Source organism: Jaculus jaculus, chromosome 13, assembly GCF_020740685.1.
Source record: "Jaculus jaculus isolate mJacJac1 chromosome 13, mJacJac1.mat.Y.cur, whole genome shotgun sequence".
NCBI lineage: Eukaryota > Metazoa > Chordata > Mammalia > Rodentia > Dipodidae > Jaculus > Jaculus jaculus.
Genome location: NC_059114.1, coordinates 1,330,475 through 1,346,764, shown reverse-complemented (window position 1 = coordinate 1,346,764; position 16,290 = coordinate 1,330,475). Strand labels below are relative to the sequence as shown.

Here is a 16,290-nt window from a genome sequence, read left to right as displayed (position 1 = left end):
GGGAAGGTTAAGATGGAAGATGACCATGGAGCCAGCAAAGGGGGCTGAAGCCTCTTAAGGGGATTGAAGGCAGAAAGGAGCAAATCTCCACCTTCAGCCATCCAGAAAGCCATATGTCCTAGGCTGAGTGAGAGCTTGCTTGGCCCACTGGCTGATGTAGGCCAGGGCCCAGTTCACATATCGAGTGAGTAGGTTCAAAGGCTTGCTCTGTTAACCCCACACACAAATTAGGGCTGGGATGGGGCTGTGTTGGCAGAATGCTTCCTAGCACACACAAAGCCTTGGGTTTGAGGCACAGCACCACATAAGCCAGGTGTGGTGGCCTAACTTTTTAATTCTAGCACTGAGGTGGAGGCAGGAGGATCATAAGTTCAAAGTCAGCTGGACATGGTGGCATGCATCTTTAATCCCAGCACTTGGGAGGCAGAGGTAGGAGGATCACCATGAGTTCAAGTCCGCCCTGAGATGAGAGTGAGTTCCAGGTCAGCCTGAGCTAGCGTGAGACCCCACCTTGAAAAACAACAACAAAGTTCAAAGTCATCCTTGGCAACATATCAAATTGGAGGCCAGCACGTACATGAGATCCTGTCTCAAAGAAGAGTTCATTGGCAGAGCACTTGTCTAGCACCCATGTAAAACCAGATGCACAAAGTGGCACATGAATGTGGAATTCATTTGCAATGGCTGGAGGACCTGCAGCATCCATTCTATCTATCTGCTTCCTTCTCTCTCTCTCATAAATAAGAATTTTAAAAACTATTTTAAAAATTAGCCAGGTGTGGTGGCACACACCTTTAATCCCAGCACTTGGGAGGTAGAAGTAGGAGGATCACCATGAGTTCAAGGCCAGCTTGAGACTACAAAGTGAGTTCCAGGTCAGAACTGGGCCAGAGTGAGACCCTACCTCGAAAAACCAAAACCAAAAAAAAAAAAAAAGGTAAAAACTTGAGCATTGCAAAAGCACAGTGCCTGTCTGCAGTCCCAGCTCAGAAGGCTGATGAGGAAAGACCTCTTGAGGCTAGTTTCGAAGCTAACCTGGGCAAGATCTCATCTCAAAATCCCACCTCCACAGAAACAAAACCAGATGTGGAGATGCTTTTGCATAGCTTACCAAGCTTGGCTTGATTAGGGTCACAGAAGAGTTGTATCTACTCCTAATTCTGTAAAGGCTTCCTGGGCACTGTTCATAAACCACTCTAATCTGAAGGGCACATTATTTTATTCATACACCAATTCCTTCCTACTGTCCCTAAACAGATGCTTATCATGAAACAAATCAGTCCCAAATTCTCTGCAAGCCCTACCTAGGTCCACATGTCACAGGCTGAGCCTGCTAGCAGCCAGGAAGAGCTGCCCAAGCTCTGGCTACCGCTCTGAGCCATTCAGACTTGGGGACAAGGCTAGTGGTATCTCACCCTGGAAAGCCACGGACCCTGTTCCAGAGCATGGTTCTAAGGCTGTGGCCAAGCTTAGTCCTGGGTCTCTTCCTCCACAGAGGGGAGGTAGTGCTTGGCTAGCTGTTCATGTCAGGGTGGGGAAGGCTCCAGGGTTGGCTCCAGAATTGTCTCGCAGGGAACCCCCTCTCCTAGTCTCTTAAGAGTCCAGGTCGTTCAGAGCACAGAGCTGTACCCCGCTCTTGGCAAGCAGAGCCTTCAGCATGGGCCCTGTGAGGACGTGTAGCTCATGTAGCCGCTCCCAAGAGCAAGAGAAATCATCGGGTCCTTCACCGCAGCCCCCAGCTGGAGGCACACTGGGGTACCCAGGGTGTGTCATCAACTCGGCTGTCAGGGCGTGGCCCGCAGGGATATCTTCCAGGGCTTGCACCAGGGACCCCAACACTCGGTGAGCAGACATGTGCCGGCCACAAGTGCTCAGGCCTATGAAAGCGTCAGTCCACCTGTGAGTGCCAGGGCATCAATAAGCAAGGCAATGCAGAGGAAGGGGCAGAACTGGCCAGGATGGCAGGTCAATGCCTCCCCACCCTTTTGTAAAGGAACTAGATGAACACCCTGGGAATCTGAGGTCCGATGGAAGGATGCTCACCGCAAGCCGTGGCGGGAGAAGGGGTCCACGGCGGCCCTGGCATCGCGCTCTACCGTAATGGCGAAGGCGCGAGCTGGGGCTTCCAGCCACGCGCAGCTGCCCACGCCGCGTTCCAGCGGCAGCCGCGTGAAGTGCACTCCGGACGCCTGCAGCAACTGTGCGAACACTTGACACACGCCTGCAGGAGGACGGGGTTTGGGAGGGACCAGCCACCCTCGAGAGCCACGCCGCTCCCCACCTCGGACTGCCAATCCACGTACCTGGGAGCACGTGCACGTGCTGGTGCCCATCCACGTGCGCGGGGGCGGTGCCTAGCAAGTCCCGGAAGCGGCTGAGCTGGGCCTCCAGCTCTTCCTGCACCTAGAAGGGAGGCGCGGACACCTCGAGCCACCCGGAGCAGCCCCAGGGAGGGTTCGCGCCCCGGTACCCCGGCTGGCGTCTCCTTCCAGCGCCCGTTCACGCCCCTGACGACTTCACGGTACCCTCTGAACTGCGCTTTGAGCATCATCGTGAGCATTCCTCTGCAGGCACCTTCCGCACCTGAGGCAAAGCCACGTCTCCAGAAGCCAACGCCTCCCGGAATCCCATCTTGCCGAGGAAGAAACCCTCCGGGCTGAGCAGCGTCGAGGAGCCGTGGCGCGCGGGGCCCACCGGGCGGCCCTCGGTCAGGTTGGCGTGGAGGCCCGTAGGGATGCTGTGCCTGCGGGCGGAGCGGGAGCTGGAGCTCGGGTGCCCGCGCGGTTCGGGGCACCCTGAGCCGCACGGTCCTCCTGGGGGGTCGCTCTTACCTCCGGGCCAGCTCCGCTGCGCTCTCTGCGGCCGTGCCATTGACTAGCAAGGACACGCTGGTCACCGTCCCTGCCAGGAAGGCCTCCACGATGCCCTCATCGCGCCGTGGGCAGTAACCAAAGTCATCCGCAGTCACTACCAGCCGCACTCGCGGTCTTGCCATGGCCACTTCGAACCCTGGCTGTGAACCTGGGTGAAGAGGGATGGAAACCCTGGCTCCGCCCGTCCACGCTGCGAAGAGCCCGCCCGGACGCAGGCGTGCAAACGCCGCTGCAAGCCGCCTTTGTTCTGCCATCTAGTGGTCTCTTTGTGTTCTGCACACACCCATCAGAGCTCTGCTCTAACAGTGGAAGGCTTATTGCAAGTGGAACTTCACCTGACTGCAGAATTGAATTGAATTGCAAAATAGAAAAATTATTTTAGAAAAAAAGGAAAAACCACAAAAGTGATTTGGAATTCAATAAGAGAGAAGGCTGACTGTGCATGGTGGCGCACAACTTTTTTTTTTTGTTTGTTTGTTTTTTTTGTTTTTCGAGGTAGGGTCTCATTCTGGTCCAGGCTAACCTGGAATTAACTCTGTAGTCTCAGGGTGGCCTTGAACTCATGGCGATCCTCCTACCTCTGCCTCCCGAGTGCTGGGATTAAAGGCGTGCGCCACTACGCCCGGCTGGTGGTGCACACCTTTAATCCCAGCACTCAGGAGGCAGAAGTAGGAGGATCGACTTGAGTTCGAGGCTACCCTGAGACTATATAGTGAATTCCAGGTCAGCCTGGACTAGAGTTAGATTCTGCCTGGGAAAAAAAAAAGAAAAGAAAAGAAAAGAGAGAGAAGGCTGGGGAGATGGCTTAGCGGTTGAGACACATGCCTGAAAAGCCAAAGGACTCAGGCTCGATTTCCCAGGACCCACAATAAGCACAAAGTGGAACATGCATCTGGAGTTTGTTTGCAACAGCTAAAGGCGCTGGAGTGCCCATTCTCACTCCCTCTTCCTCAATCTCAAATAAAAAATATATATATATTTAAAGAGACTCTTAATTTGAAAAAAAAAGAAAAGAAAGAAAAAGAAGACGGGTGTGGTGGCACATGCCTTTAGTAGTAGCACTCAGGAGGTAGAGGTAAGAGGATTGCTGTGAGTTCAAGACCAGTCTGGAACTACACAGTGAGTTCCAGGTTAGCCTGGACGATAGTGAGACTCTACCTCTAACAAAAACCAAAAAACAGGGACTGGAGAGATGACTTGGCTGTTAAGGCACATGCCCCTGAAGCCTAAGGACCCCAGCTGCATTCTCCAGGCGCCACAGCCAGATGCACAAGGGGGCACTTGCATCTGGAGTTCGTCTGCAGTGGCTACAGGCGCTGGTGTGCCCATTCTCTCTCCCTCTGTATCTGCCTCTTCTTCCCTTCTTCCCTCTCTCTGTCAAATAAGTAAAATAAACAAAGTCAGTGTGGTGAGATGGCTTACTGGCTAAGGCGTTTGCTTACAAAGCCAAAGGATCCTGGGTCGACTCTCCAGGACCCACATAAGCCAGATGCACAAAGGGGTTCATGCATCTGGAGTATGTTTGCAGTGACTGGAGGCCCTGATGAGCCCATTCTCTCCCTCTCTTTCACACACACTCTCTCTCTGCCTCTAAATAAGCTGGGTGGGGTGGAGCATGCCTTTCTTTTCTCCATTTTTTTTTATTAACATCTTCCATGATTATAAAAAAAATCCCATGGCAATAACCTCCCTCCCCCAACTTTCCCCTTAAAACTCCATTCTCCCCATCTCAATCAGTCTTTTATTTTGATGTCATGATCTTTTCCTCCTATTATGATGGTCTTGTGTAGGTAGTGTCAGGCACTGTGAAGTCATGGATATCCAGGCCATTTTGTGTCTGGGGGGAGCATGTTATAAGTCCTACCCTTCCTTTGACTCTTACATTCTTTCCACCACCTCTTCCGCAATAGACCCTGAGCCTTGGAAGGTGTGAGAGATATTGCAGTACTGAGCATTCCGGTCTCTGACCAGCACCATGATGCCTACTGAGTCATCCCAAGGTTACTGCCATCTGAAAAGAGAAGATTCTCTACCAAAAGTGGGAGTAGCATTAATATAAGTGTATGGACATTAAGAGAAGTGCCTACTGGACAGTTTGATAAGGATAGTATATATATGTATTTAGCCAGACAACAGCAGATGTTACACCTCTAGGGCTCATGACTAATCCTGTTTTAAGTTTTCCGTATCAGGGATGTATTCTCTCTCATGAAGTGGGCCTCCAGTTCAATTATAGGGCAGTTGATTTCTACCATGACTAGGGCAGTTGGTTTCTACCATGACAGACGTGCCACTATTGCACCCGTTGGCTCATTTGGTCTGGGTGGCCAAATAATAAGGCTTGCAGTGTCCACTTTTGAGTATCTTCACTGGTGTTTTCTCTTTCTTCCATTGAACTGCATGCAGAATGGCTTCTTCCAGCTTTCTGTCAGCTGGTCTGCACGGGGGAGGTTATCAGCTCATTTCCAGCAGGATTTCTCAGTAGCTTGCAGCCCAAGTATGTGGAGTCTTCAGCAATAGGGTCTTACCATTTATTCCAGGTGGAAACTCCAGGGCCTTGGCAATGGCCTATAATGTTTTGGGGCATCAGGGACCTCCCTGGCCAACAACTCACTAGAAGTTATCCCATCCCTGGCACTGAAAATTTTCTAGCAACAATCTATGGCACCTGAGTGTTCCATTGTCCAAAAAAGTAGGTTTCCATATGAGTTATTTATATCCCCTTAGATTTTGATAAGTTCTCCCTCCACCTTTCCTTTACTCAACCTCTTCCCCTGACCTCATTTGGGCCTTTTCACCCCTATTAATCTATTCTTCTACTTAGATGTATACAATACCATCCTATTAAGTACCCTCTTCCTTTCTCTTCCCTGTATATCTCCTTTCTAGCTTATTGGCCTCTGCTACTGAGTTTTCTTCCTATTCACACAGAAGTCCAATCATCTGTAGCTAGGATCCACATATGAGAGAGAACATGTGACGCTTGGATTTCTGGGCCTGGGTTACCTCACTTCGTATAATTATTCCAGATCCATCCATTTTCCTGCAAATTTCCTAACTTCATTTTTCTTTACCACTGGGTAGAACTCCATTGTATAAATGTGCCATATCTTCATTATCTACTCATCAGTTGAGGGACATCTAGGCTGGTTCCATTTTCCAGTGATTGTGAATTGGCAATAAACATGGTTGAGCAAGTATTTCTAAGGTAATGAGATGAGTCCTTAGGATATATGCCCAGGAGTGCTATTGATGGGTCATATGGTAAATCTATTTTTAGCTGTCTTAGGACCCTCCACACTCATTTCCACAATGGCTGGACCAGATTGCATTCCCACCAACAGTGTAGAAGGGTTCCTCTTTTTCCGCATCCTTGCCAGTATTTATGGTCATTTGTTTTCATGATGCTAGCCAGTCTGACAGGAGTGGGATGGAATCTCAACGTAGTTTTAATCTGCATTTCCCTGATGACTAGGGATGTAGAACATTTTTTCAGATGCTTATATGCCATTTGTATTTATTCTTTTGAGAACTCTCTGTTTAGTTCCATAGCCCATTTTTAATTGGATTGTTTGATTTCTTATTTAATTTTTTGAGTTCTTTGTATATCCTAGATATCAATCCTCTATCAGATGTATAGCTGGCAAAGATTTTTTCCCCATTCTGTGTGTTGCCTCTTTACTCACAGTGTCCTTTGCTGTGCAAAATCTTTGTAATTTCATGAGGTCCCAGCAGTTAATGTGTGGTTTTATTGCCTGAGAAATTGGGGTTATATTCAGAAAGTCTTTGCCAACACCAATATGTTGAAGGGTTTTCCCTACTTTTTCCTCTAGCAATATCAGAATTTCATGTCTGATGTTAAAGTCTTTAATCTATTTGGACTTAATTCTTGGGTGCACACCTTTCTTTAATCCAGCACTCACTTGGAAGGCAGAGGTGGGAAGATCACTGTGAGTTTGAGGCCACCCTGAGAGTACAAAATTAATTCCAGGTCAGCTTGGACCAGAGTGAGATCCTATTTGAAAAATCAAAAATAAGTAAATAAATAAATAAAGATATGCTCCCCCCAAAAAATCATGAGTCAGGTGAGGTGGCACACACCTTTAATCCTAGTGCTCAGGAGGCAGAGTTCAAGTCCACCCTGAGACTACACAGTGAATTCCAGGTCAGCTTGAGCTAGAGTGAGACCCTCCCTTGGGGGTGGGGGAAGATATACTATTTGGGGATGTTAGCACATGCCTGTAAACCCAGCACTTGGGAGGCTGTGGAAGAAGGATTGCTGTGAGATCAAGGTCTTTCTGAGATTACATAGTGAATTCCAGGTCAGTCTGGGCTAGAGGGCCCTACCTCAAAAGAAAGGAGGAGGAGGAGGAAGGAGAAAGAAGGAGGAGGAAGAAGAAAGCGGAGGAGGAAGAAAAAAATATATATATTCATACATACATACTGAAGAAAATATTGCCTTTGCTCTTCCTAGAGATCACTGCTGCTAACTTTCTGGGCACTGTCTTGTCCTTCTATTATTTTCTCTAAGAAAATAAATGCACAACTTCCTCTTCCCCCCTACCAAAAGATGAGCTTATCAGTTGATCTCATGTAAAGCTTCTTTATTTTTATGAAATGCTTATGATCATCTTCATGCTATTAACTGTTCATATTTTTCACAATTACCTGCTCTTCACTGATTTTCCCATGGAGAATCTTTTTTCTTAGTAAACCCATCTCTAAACAAGTAAATTGAGCACGTCTGCCAAATGGCTTCCCTGGAGAAAGCCATTTCCCTCTTGAGCCTTGGGCAGCTTTTATATTCATAAACACACTGCTTTGCTTTTTGTCCAGAAAAGATTTCTTATCTGTGACTACACCAGTAGTCACCATGGTGACAGCCAAAGTTTGCATGGTAGTGTCTTGAGTTTTCACTAGGGAAAGTGTGATTAGCATATATCATTTATGTTTTACAGATATGGAAACTAAGGGTCCAAAAGGGGAGATAGAGCAGAGACCACTCTCTGTTGCTCTGTGTCTGTCCTACTCTGTTCCTCTCTCCCCTGCCTGACTCGCCTCGCCCCCACCCGCCACCCTCCCCATCAGGCGCAGAGAGGACAGTGTTGGTCTTGAGCATAACAAATACACCCTGCTTCCCTGTAAAGGTTGTAGACCTCTGAGCCCCTCAGTCAGGCTCCTGGCATAACACGCTGTGTACAATCGTCGTGATTCTTTAACCCTCAAACCTCAACCAACACCAGGAAGCCTGGAGGTCCGCAGATTGGAAAAAGGGAAATTATTAAGCACCTGTGGTGCTAGGTAGCAGAACTGTTAAGAGATCAGGGCTGTTTTTGTTCCCACCCAAAAGAAGCGTCAGCTGATGGACAAATAATGTGATAAGTTTGGGATGGGTTTGCAGTGAATCTGTTGGAGGCGACAGGCTGAAGGGGAAAGGAGTGACGTGAGGCAAAGGGCTTCTCACGGGGTATGGGGTGTGTTGTAAAATTTTATGTAACCCCCATACTCCCTCATGAAAGTATGTGCAAACCATTTACAAACAAGGCAAGAAACCGCAGAGACTGGAACTGAAGACAGGAGCGCTGCTCCCAGTACAACTACTTAAGGCAGACAGCTCAAGACGGGTCTGCGTGGTCCACAGTGGACGAGGCCGCTGGAAGGAAGCGGATACAGGGAGAAGTACAAGGCTGTGCAGTGACCAGCGAACAAAGTGTTTGTGTCCCCGGTGAAGGCTGTGGCTTTTGCCCTGAAATCCAGAGTTCCTTGAAGCGAGATAAAGCTGAGTCAGCAGTCTCCCCATCAAATTCGGGTCCAACGGGTGGGGGAGGAAACAAAGTGGGCCCCGCCCCCAACAATCGCGTTGGTGAAGCTAGCTAACCAATAAGGGCACGGCATGTAAATGAGCAAGCAGCGTGGCTGGGGGGTGGGTAGCCAGATGATTCCAGGGCTCTGTGCCGTAGTCTGAGTCTGCGAACCCGCGCTGATAACACGAGCCAGCGTCAAGCACTGATCTCTGGTGAGCGGGTAAGGAAGTCAGGGAGCCCCTGCTCTGCGAGGGTGGACACACACCCGGACCCGAGGCGATGACTCCGAAATGGGGTGGTCCACAGACACCTGATGGCAGAAGGGCGGGGTGCATGAAAGATACAAGATAAGGAGGGGGAGGGAGACCCACAAGAAGGGGACCCACGGGCCCCAGAGTCATTGACACAATAGGGGACGAATGGATAGATCCACGGAGATCTGGGCCGACCCTCACACTCTCTCCCCACTGTACCGCAGAGGAGTCTGCTTTTGTGCAGAGCAACCTGACCGAGGAGGCAGGGAGCAGCTTTTACTCTCTGAATCATGGCCAGGTACCACCTCCGCCAATCAGGATACCTGGCTGACGATGAGGCTAGTCACAACACATACTTGGCCCGGGTAAGTATGTCCACCCAGCTCTACCTTCATGTCTGGGTCAATGCCCACTGCCTTCTCGTTTTCTGTTGTTCTCCCTGAATCTCTTAGTGAAGTCCCTAGTGCAGTTATGACTTCTATGGCCAAACTGCTGGCCCTGACTCTGATTTCACCACTTCCATCCCGTCTCTCTGATTCCTGCAACCCAGGAGTGACTTGGATGGATTAGGAAGCTGGAGGGAGCATGGAGTGAGTTTATGGCCTGGGAATCAAGCTAGACAAGCGGGCTCAGGACCAGAGGCGCTTCCTGCTGCACAACAGTGAAGACATGCAGGGCTGGGCTGGCCTGGGCTAGGAATAGAGAGGGAGGTGAGGCACTAAGAGGCTCTCATGAGTGCTCATTCCATTCATGCCCCTGTGTGACACAATTTGGCTTTAAGGCTCCCACCTAGGCCTTGAGTATATGAAATGTAGGTGTTGGGACCCTTCAGGACATCCATAAAATAGATTCCTTCTTTACAAAGGAGGAAATTGTATGTCATGAGGGGCCATTGTGGGCACTGTCAACACAACCTGAAAGTAGCAGACCTAGGGTTCAAACCCAGGACTACCTGACTATAAAATGTAGTTCAGTGGTTGAACACTTGCCTACTGTGGTCAAGACCTGAGGTTTAGTCCCCAGCACTATCAAAAGAAAAAGAGGAAAAAAAATTCTCCCTTTGTTCAGTCAGTCCCTACTTAGCTCTTAGTGGCACCCTAGAAAGGGCTCCAGAGACCCTTTCCCTGCAGGGCACCCAGTCTGCAGTGACAAACCTGTCTATTCAGGTGCGGCCACCCAAGAAGCCACCATTTGCAGAAATGGAGTCATCCTCCAAGCTAGGTCGTGTGCTCTACCCACAACCAGTGGGTGGCAACTCAGTGTTCCAGCGCCACCACCGAAACCCTAAGAGCACCCAGGCCTTTGGCAACTTCCTGGATTTTCTGACTGAGGGCCAAGTGCTGGACAGACTGCAGTCAGTGGTGGAGCAGGCAGCAGAGCGAATGGCTGCCTTGAAGACAGAGGCTGGAGTACCACTGGTGGATGTGCAAGACCCACTGGAGATGCCAAGAGGTGCACGGCGTACAAGGGCCCGCCCCACTTCTAGGACTGTGCACCAGCACCGAACTCAGCCCACACTGTGTCCAGGACGCATCAACAATTACCCGTCCTCCTCCAGCTCTGGGTCTGACTCCCATAGCAGTGTCGTGGCTGGCTGGCCGGGCTCCAACAAAAATCTGGACCCAGGTGCCCGAGGCATAGGCTCACTGCCACCTGTGAAGGACAAACTCCTGCTAGAGAAAAATCTCAAGAGGTTACTGCGGCTGGAAAACAAAGGGGTGAGATCTAGAGCCATGGCTGGGGCTAGCAGAAGGTACACCTGAGCCTAGGGCCGGACCTAAGCTGGATGGACTGTCCCTGGCTACCGCTCAACATCCCTTCTCAGCATACCCCTCTCAGCATTTCCTCTCAACATCCCCTCTCAGTTTCCTCCTCTCAGCATCCCCTCTCAGCATCCCCTCTCAGCATCCCCTCTCAGCATCCCCTCTCAGCATTCCCCTCTCAGCACCCCCTCTCAGCATCCCCCTCTCAGCATCCCCTCTCAGCATCCCCTCTCAGCATCCCCTCTCAGCGTCCCCTCTCAGCATCCCCCTCTCAGCATCCCCTCTCAGCATCCCCCTCTCAGCGTCCCCCTCTCAGCGTCCCCTCTCAGCATCCCCTCTCAGCATCCCCTCTCAGCATCCCCCTCTCAGCGTCCCCCTCTCAGCATCCCCTCTCAGCATCCCCTCTCAGCATCCCCCTCTCAGCATCCCCTCTCAGCATCCCCCTCTCAGCGTCCCCCTCTCAGCATCCCCTCTCAGCATCCCCTCTCAGCATCTCCCTCTCAGCATCCCCTCTCAGCGTCCCCCTCTCAGCATCCCCTCTCAGCATCCCCTCTCAGCATCCCCTCTCAGCATCCCCCTCTCAGCATCCCCTCTCAGCGTCCCCTCTCAGCATCCCCTCTCAACATTCCCTCTCAGCATCCCCTCTCAGCATCCCCCTCTCAGCATCCCCTCTCAGCATCCCCTCTCAGCATCCCCCTCTCAGAGTCCCCTCTCAGCATCCCCTCTCAACATCCCCTCTCAGCATCCCCTCTCAGCATCCCCCTCTCAGCATCCCCTCTCAGCATCCCCCTCTCAGCATCCCTCTCTCAGCATCCCCCTCTCTTTGCAGAAAGTCTGGAGTCAGTGCTGCTCTCAGAGGGACTCCCTGCTGTGGGACTCACTTAGCAACCAGACTAGTAGCCAGTGGACCCGGGAGCAGCCCTTATCCTGGATCTCGGGGCTTGTAGGCTCCAGCTCCTCCACCCCTGAAGCATCAGAGCTGGAACTTGGAGAAGAGGAGCTGATGTTCCTCAAACAAGAGTTAAATGAAGTAAAGTCACTGGTAAACCAACCAGCATCCTTCAACCTGCCTGGATCCTCTTCGCTCCGAGAACCCTACCACACTCTGGACTTCTTGGCTGAGCATCAACTTTTTCCTGCCCTGCAGAATGTGGTCCGCCAGGCTGTGGACAAGTTCAGAAGTGCACGCCGCTACAATGGCCTCCCTCTCTTCCCTACCATCTCAAAGTCCACCCCAGTGCTGTCTGGAAACTCTGATCTGCTGCCACCTAACTCTAAACAGGCCACATCCATCAACGCAGAGGACAGAGAGGAACCCTATGATTCTCCCACCACAGTGTCTAGCCCCAAGACAGTTCACAAAAAAAGCAAGGGCAGTGGAGACTCTCCCTCCATGTCTAATGCCACCAGATCCAGGCTCAAGGTGATACCCACAGAAGAGCACAGTGTCCCCACCCCCTCACTTCATTCCATGCAGAAGGCACCTGACTCAAATCTTAAATTACAGAAACCGCTTGTGGTCCCGAACTCTAGCCAGATGGCTCAGCACTGTCATGGCCTGCATCTTACCCTTCCGGCCCCAGGAATCACCGTGGAGGTGGCCTCTAGCCAGGTCAATCTCAGAGGCCCAATCCTGCATTACTAGCTTGTCTCCCACCACCTTCCCCTCTCCCTGTGCTCTCTCTACCCCCTGTTTGGTAAGAAGTATCTCCCCTCCAAATTCGCTGTGTCCAGAGGTAGCCTCACGATTAGGGCTGAAGGTCTTGGGGGAAAATTGTACAGGGAAAGAACTTCTCCACCCAACACTCCTAGCACTCACTGTCACTGGATGTTACCCAAGGTCAAGATCTTTTGCCTTGAACTCTGGAAATCTCCTTGGTAGGGTACAAGTTGCTGAGAGACCAGAAATCCTGGCATAGCTACCAGGTGTTATCCAAGATGAATAAAGGCTATTTTTAACCCTGTTTTTTCTTTTTTTTTTTTTTTTCGAAGTAGGGGTCACACTCTAGCCCAGGCTGACCTGGAATTCATTATGTAGTCACTGGCTGGCCTAGAACTCATGGCGATCCTCCTACCACTGCCTCCCCCCAATACCCAGTGCTGGGATTAAAGGCGTGTGTCACCATGCCTGACTTATTTTTCTTTTGAAGACAGGGTCTCCTGTAGCCCAGACACTTGCTTCACAGTATGGAAACTCCTTTTGATCCTCCTGCCTCCACCTCCCAAGTTCTGGCATTACATGACACCTGGCACCATAGGTGTCTTATAATAGTTTGCATGTGTATCTCTGAGGCCCTCCCATGTGGGAGGCCCTGTTTCTTATGGACAGGAGTCTTTCCCCAAATCATAGCTCTACACCCTAGGGTCTGGTGCCCTCTAATCCAGCTGTAAGACTTACCAGTGTCTCTGCCCTGTTAAGGGGATATTGCCCAGGAAGGATATATAAAGATGTCGATGGCCTGATTTTGGAGGTCTCTGGTAGTCTCTGCACCCCACCTTTATCAGAGCCTGAATATGTTTCCTTCTGAACCCAAGCCTGTGTGTGACCTGGCAGGAGCTCAGGCTGTCCTGTCTGCTGACAGGCTTTGCCCAGGTCTAACAGGTGAAGCAGGGGGGATGATTGAGTGTGACAGCATAGCTGACGTGGCAGGCTTGTATCCTTAGCGTGACAAGCATGGATTCTGTGAAATAGGGAGGATTGGCACAGTTGCCAAAGAGAGTATAGCAGATAGCAGATATGATGTCACAGGGCAGCAGAGGGATGAGAGCAACAGGGGGTGACATGTCTTCTTTTTTCCTCTTGCCTGCTATGCAGAGCCCCAACAATAGGTTCACAAAGAAGAAACCTCTGCCCTCCATCTCATCCATTTCCAGCTTGTCCTACATCTCCAACCCCTGTTGTGAGGAGCTCACCAACTTCTTGATTAAGCAGGCAGTCTCCTTGCTTATCTGCAAGTACCATTTTGAGGACAGCCTCAATAAACAGCTTGGCTTCAACTCTTCTCGCGTTACCAAAGCTCTCATGGACATCTTTCTAGGCTTCAAGGAGGTGAAGGGCACTGAAATCCGTCTGTCCTCAGACATCAACTGGAGCTACCTGCTGCACCACCTGGAGGAGGCTGAGGTGACACGACAGTCCACAAAGCACATCTCCCGGTCAAGAGCCTCCCAGCGGGGCTCACAGCTTGCTGCCTCCCATGTTCACACTTCCCAACACAGCACAGGGCCCCCATTCACAAAGCCCCAGCCTTGCAATGACACAAACCAGAACCAGGGTACAGAGTCTCGGGTCTCCCCTCACTCTGAGTTGCCCATCCATCAGCTGCTCGATCCTCGGGATCCTGGTACAGCCCAGGAGCAGATACCTCACAGCCTATCAGAGCCCAAGATATCTGTGCTGTCCATCAGTTTAGCCTCCAGCTCTCCCGCACGCAAGGATATGGTGGTGAACATTGAGGATGGTGAGGGCAATGAGGAGAGTAAGGGCAAGGACAGTGAGAAGGAGGAAGGCAAGGGCTCCTCCATGGACAGGACCATGTCCCCTGGCCTACCTGAGCCTGAGACCCAGCTAGAAGCCATGAACCCCAGTGATCTCCCTTAAAATCCCTGTTAAACCACGCAGAGTGCTTCATTCCTTGCCCCTCCTCTTGCCCCATCGGAGTGGCTTCCCACCTGGCTGGCCTGTGCCATGAATGGGTCGGGATGGCTGGATGCCCACAAAGAGCTTGAATACTCTCAGAAGAGCCAAAGAGAAAACAAATAAAACACAATTGCCTGATCCTGAGATTTCAGCCTCTCTTTCCTTCCTCTGGTGCACCTACCCTTGAGTATCTTCAGGATAGGTCAGCCCTGGTCCAAGCCAACTTTTGTTTGTTTGTTTTTGTTTTTGTTTTTGTTTTTGTTTTTGTTTTTGTTTTTGTTTTTCAAGGCAGGGTCTCACTCCAGCCCAGGCTGACCCAGAGCTCACTATATAGTCTCAGGGTGGCCTTGAACTCATAATGGAAATCAAACCCAGGTCATTAGGTTTTGTGGGCAGGTACCTTAACCACTGAGCAATCTCTCCAGCCCCAGATTTTTTTTTGAGGTAGGGACTCACTGTAGCCCAGGCTGACCTGGAATTCACTCTGTATTCCCAGGGTGGCCTCGAACTCATAGCAATCCTCCAGCCTCTGCCTCCAGAGTGCTGGGATTAAAGGTGTGTGCCACTATGCCCAGCCAGCCCCAGATTTTTTGTTTGTTGGTTTTTGAGGTAGGGTCTCACTTTACCTCACACTGACCTGGAACTCACAGTGGCCCTTCTATCTTAGCCTCCTGAGTGCTTGGATTCAAAGTATGGGGCTGGGGCTGGAGAGGTGGCTTAGCTGTTAAGGCGCTTGCCTGCAAAACCTAAGGACCCATGTTTGAGTCTCCAAATCCCATGTTAACCAGAGGCACAAAGGTGAGGCAAGCATAAGGTTTCACATGCCCACTGGGCGTCACAAGCATCTGGAGTTGGATTACAGCAGCTGAGGTCCTAGCACACCAATTCTCTCTCTCTCTCTCTCAAATAAATATATATAAATAAAAGTATGGGGCTGGAGGGATGGCCTAGGAGTTAAGGCACTCTCCTGCAAAGCCATAGGACCCAGGTTTAAGTTTCCAGTACCCATGTAAACCAGATACACAAGGTGACGCATGCTTCTGGAGTTTGCAGTGGCTGAAGACCCTGGGGTGCCCAATTCTCTCTCTCTCTCTCAAATAAAAAAAAATTCCAAAAACTATGCATCACCATGTCCAACTGTGTAGCCAGCTTTTAAAATAATTTATTTTTATTTTTATTTTATTTTACTTTTTCATTCATCGAGGTAGGGTCTTGCTCTAGCCCACACTGACCTGGAATTCACTATGTAATCTCAGGCTGGCCTTGAATTCACAGTGAACCTATTTCTACCAGTACACTCAGATGTATTTTTAAACAAAAGAAAGAGTGAAAGGGGCTGGAGAGATGGCTTAACAGTTAGTTAGGGTTTGCCTGCAAAGCCAAAGGGTCCCAGTTTGATTCTCCAGAACCCACGTAAGCCAGATGCTCAAGGTGACACATGAATATGGAGTTATGCAGTGATTGGATGCCCTGGCAAGTCTATTTTCTCCATCTCTCTCTCTTTCCCTCCCTCCCTCTTTCTCTCTCTTAAATAAATAAATAAAATATGTTTTGAAAAAAAGAGCAAGAGAGTGAGAGAAAGAGGCAGAGAGAGAGAGAGAAAATGGCACACCAGGGCCTTTAGCCACTGCAAATGACCTTGAACTCCAGACACATGTGCCACCTTGTACATCTGGCTAATGCCGGTACTAGGGAATCAAACTTGGGTCCTTCCTTAGACTTTGCAGACAAGAGCATTAACCACTACACCATCTTTCCAGATCATTTTTGGGTATTCATTTTATTTTATTTATTTATTTATTTATTTATTTTGGGTTTTCAAGGTATGGTCTTGTTCTTGTCCAGGCTGATCTGGAATTAACTATGTAGTCTCAGGGTGGCCCTGAACTCACGGCAATCCTCCTACTTCTGCCTCCCAAATTCTGGGATTAAAGGTGTGCATCACCACACACAGTC

General features: G+C 50.2%; 2 protein-coding genes across 4 annotated transcripts; one reads left to right on the top strand and one right to left on the bottom strand.

Moving 5' to 3' along the window:
- Window positions 1–1,202: 1,202 nt before the first annotated feature.
- Window positions 1,203–3,083, bottom strand: Ydjc (YdjC chitooligosaccharide deacetylase homolog). Of its 3 annotated transcripts, none has more exons than XM_004670852.3 (5): window positions 2,832–3,083; window positions 2,584–2,743; window positions 2,304–2,403; window positions 2,044–2,221; window positions 1,203–1,897 (listed from the first exon to the last, which is right to left on the bottom strand). In XM_004670852.3, exons 1-5 carry the CDS (start codon window positions 2,993–2,995, stop codon window positions 1,594–1,596), a joined length of 906 nt encoding a protein of 301 aa, XP_004670909.2. In that variant the 5' UTR covers window positions 2,996–3,083; the 3' UTR covers window positions 1,203–1,593. The 3 variants fall into 3 exon arrangements, with proteins under 3 accessions (XP_004670909.2, XP_044988778.1, XP_044988779.1); XM_045132843.1 differs by having other exon boundaries at window positions 1,592–1,877; XM_045132844.1 differs by having other exon boundaries at window positions 1,749–1,877; window positions 2,044–2,403.
- A 5,710-nt stretch (window positions 3,084–8,793) lies between these two features.
- Window positions 8,794–14,295, top strand: Ccdc116 (coiled-coil domain containing 116). The gene is made up of 5 exons (XM_004670851.2): window positions 8,794–8,889; window positions 9,156–9,296; window positions 10,098–10,649; window positions 11,524–12,117; window positions 13,510–14,295. Exons 2-5 carry the CDS (start codon window positions 9,222–9,224, stop codon window positions 14,293–14,295), a joined length of 2,007 nt encoding a protein of 668 aa, XP_004670908.1. The 5' UTR covers window positions 8,794–8,889; window positions 9,156–9,221.
- The last annotated feature ends 1,995 nt before the right edge of the window (window positions 14,296–16,290 follow it).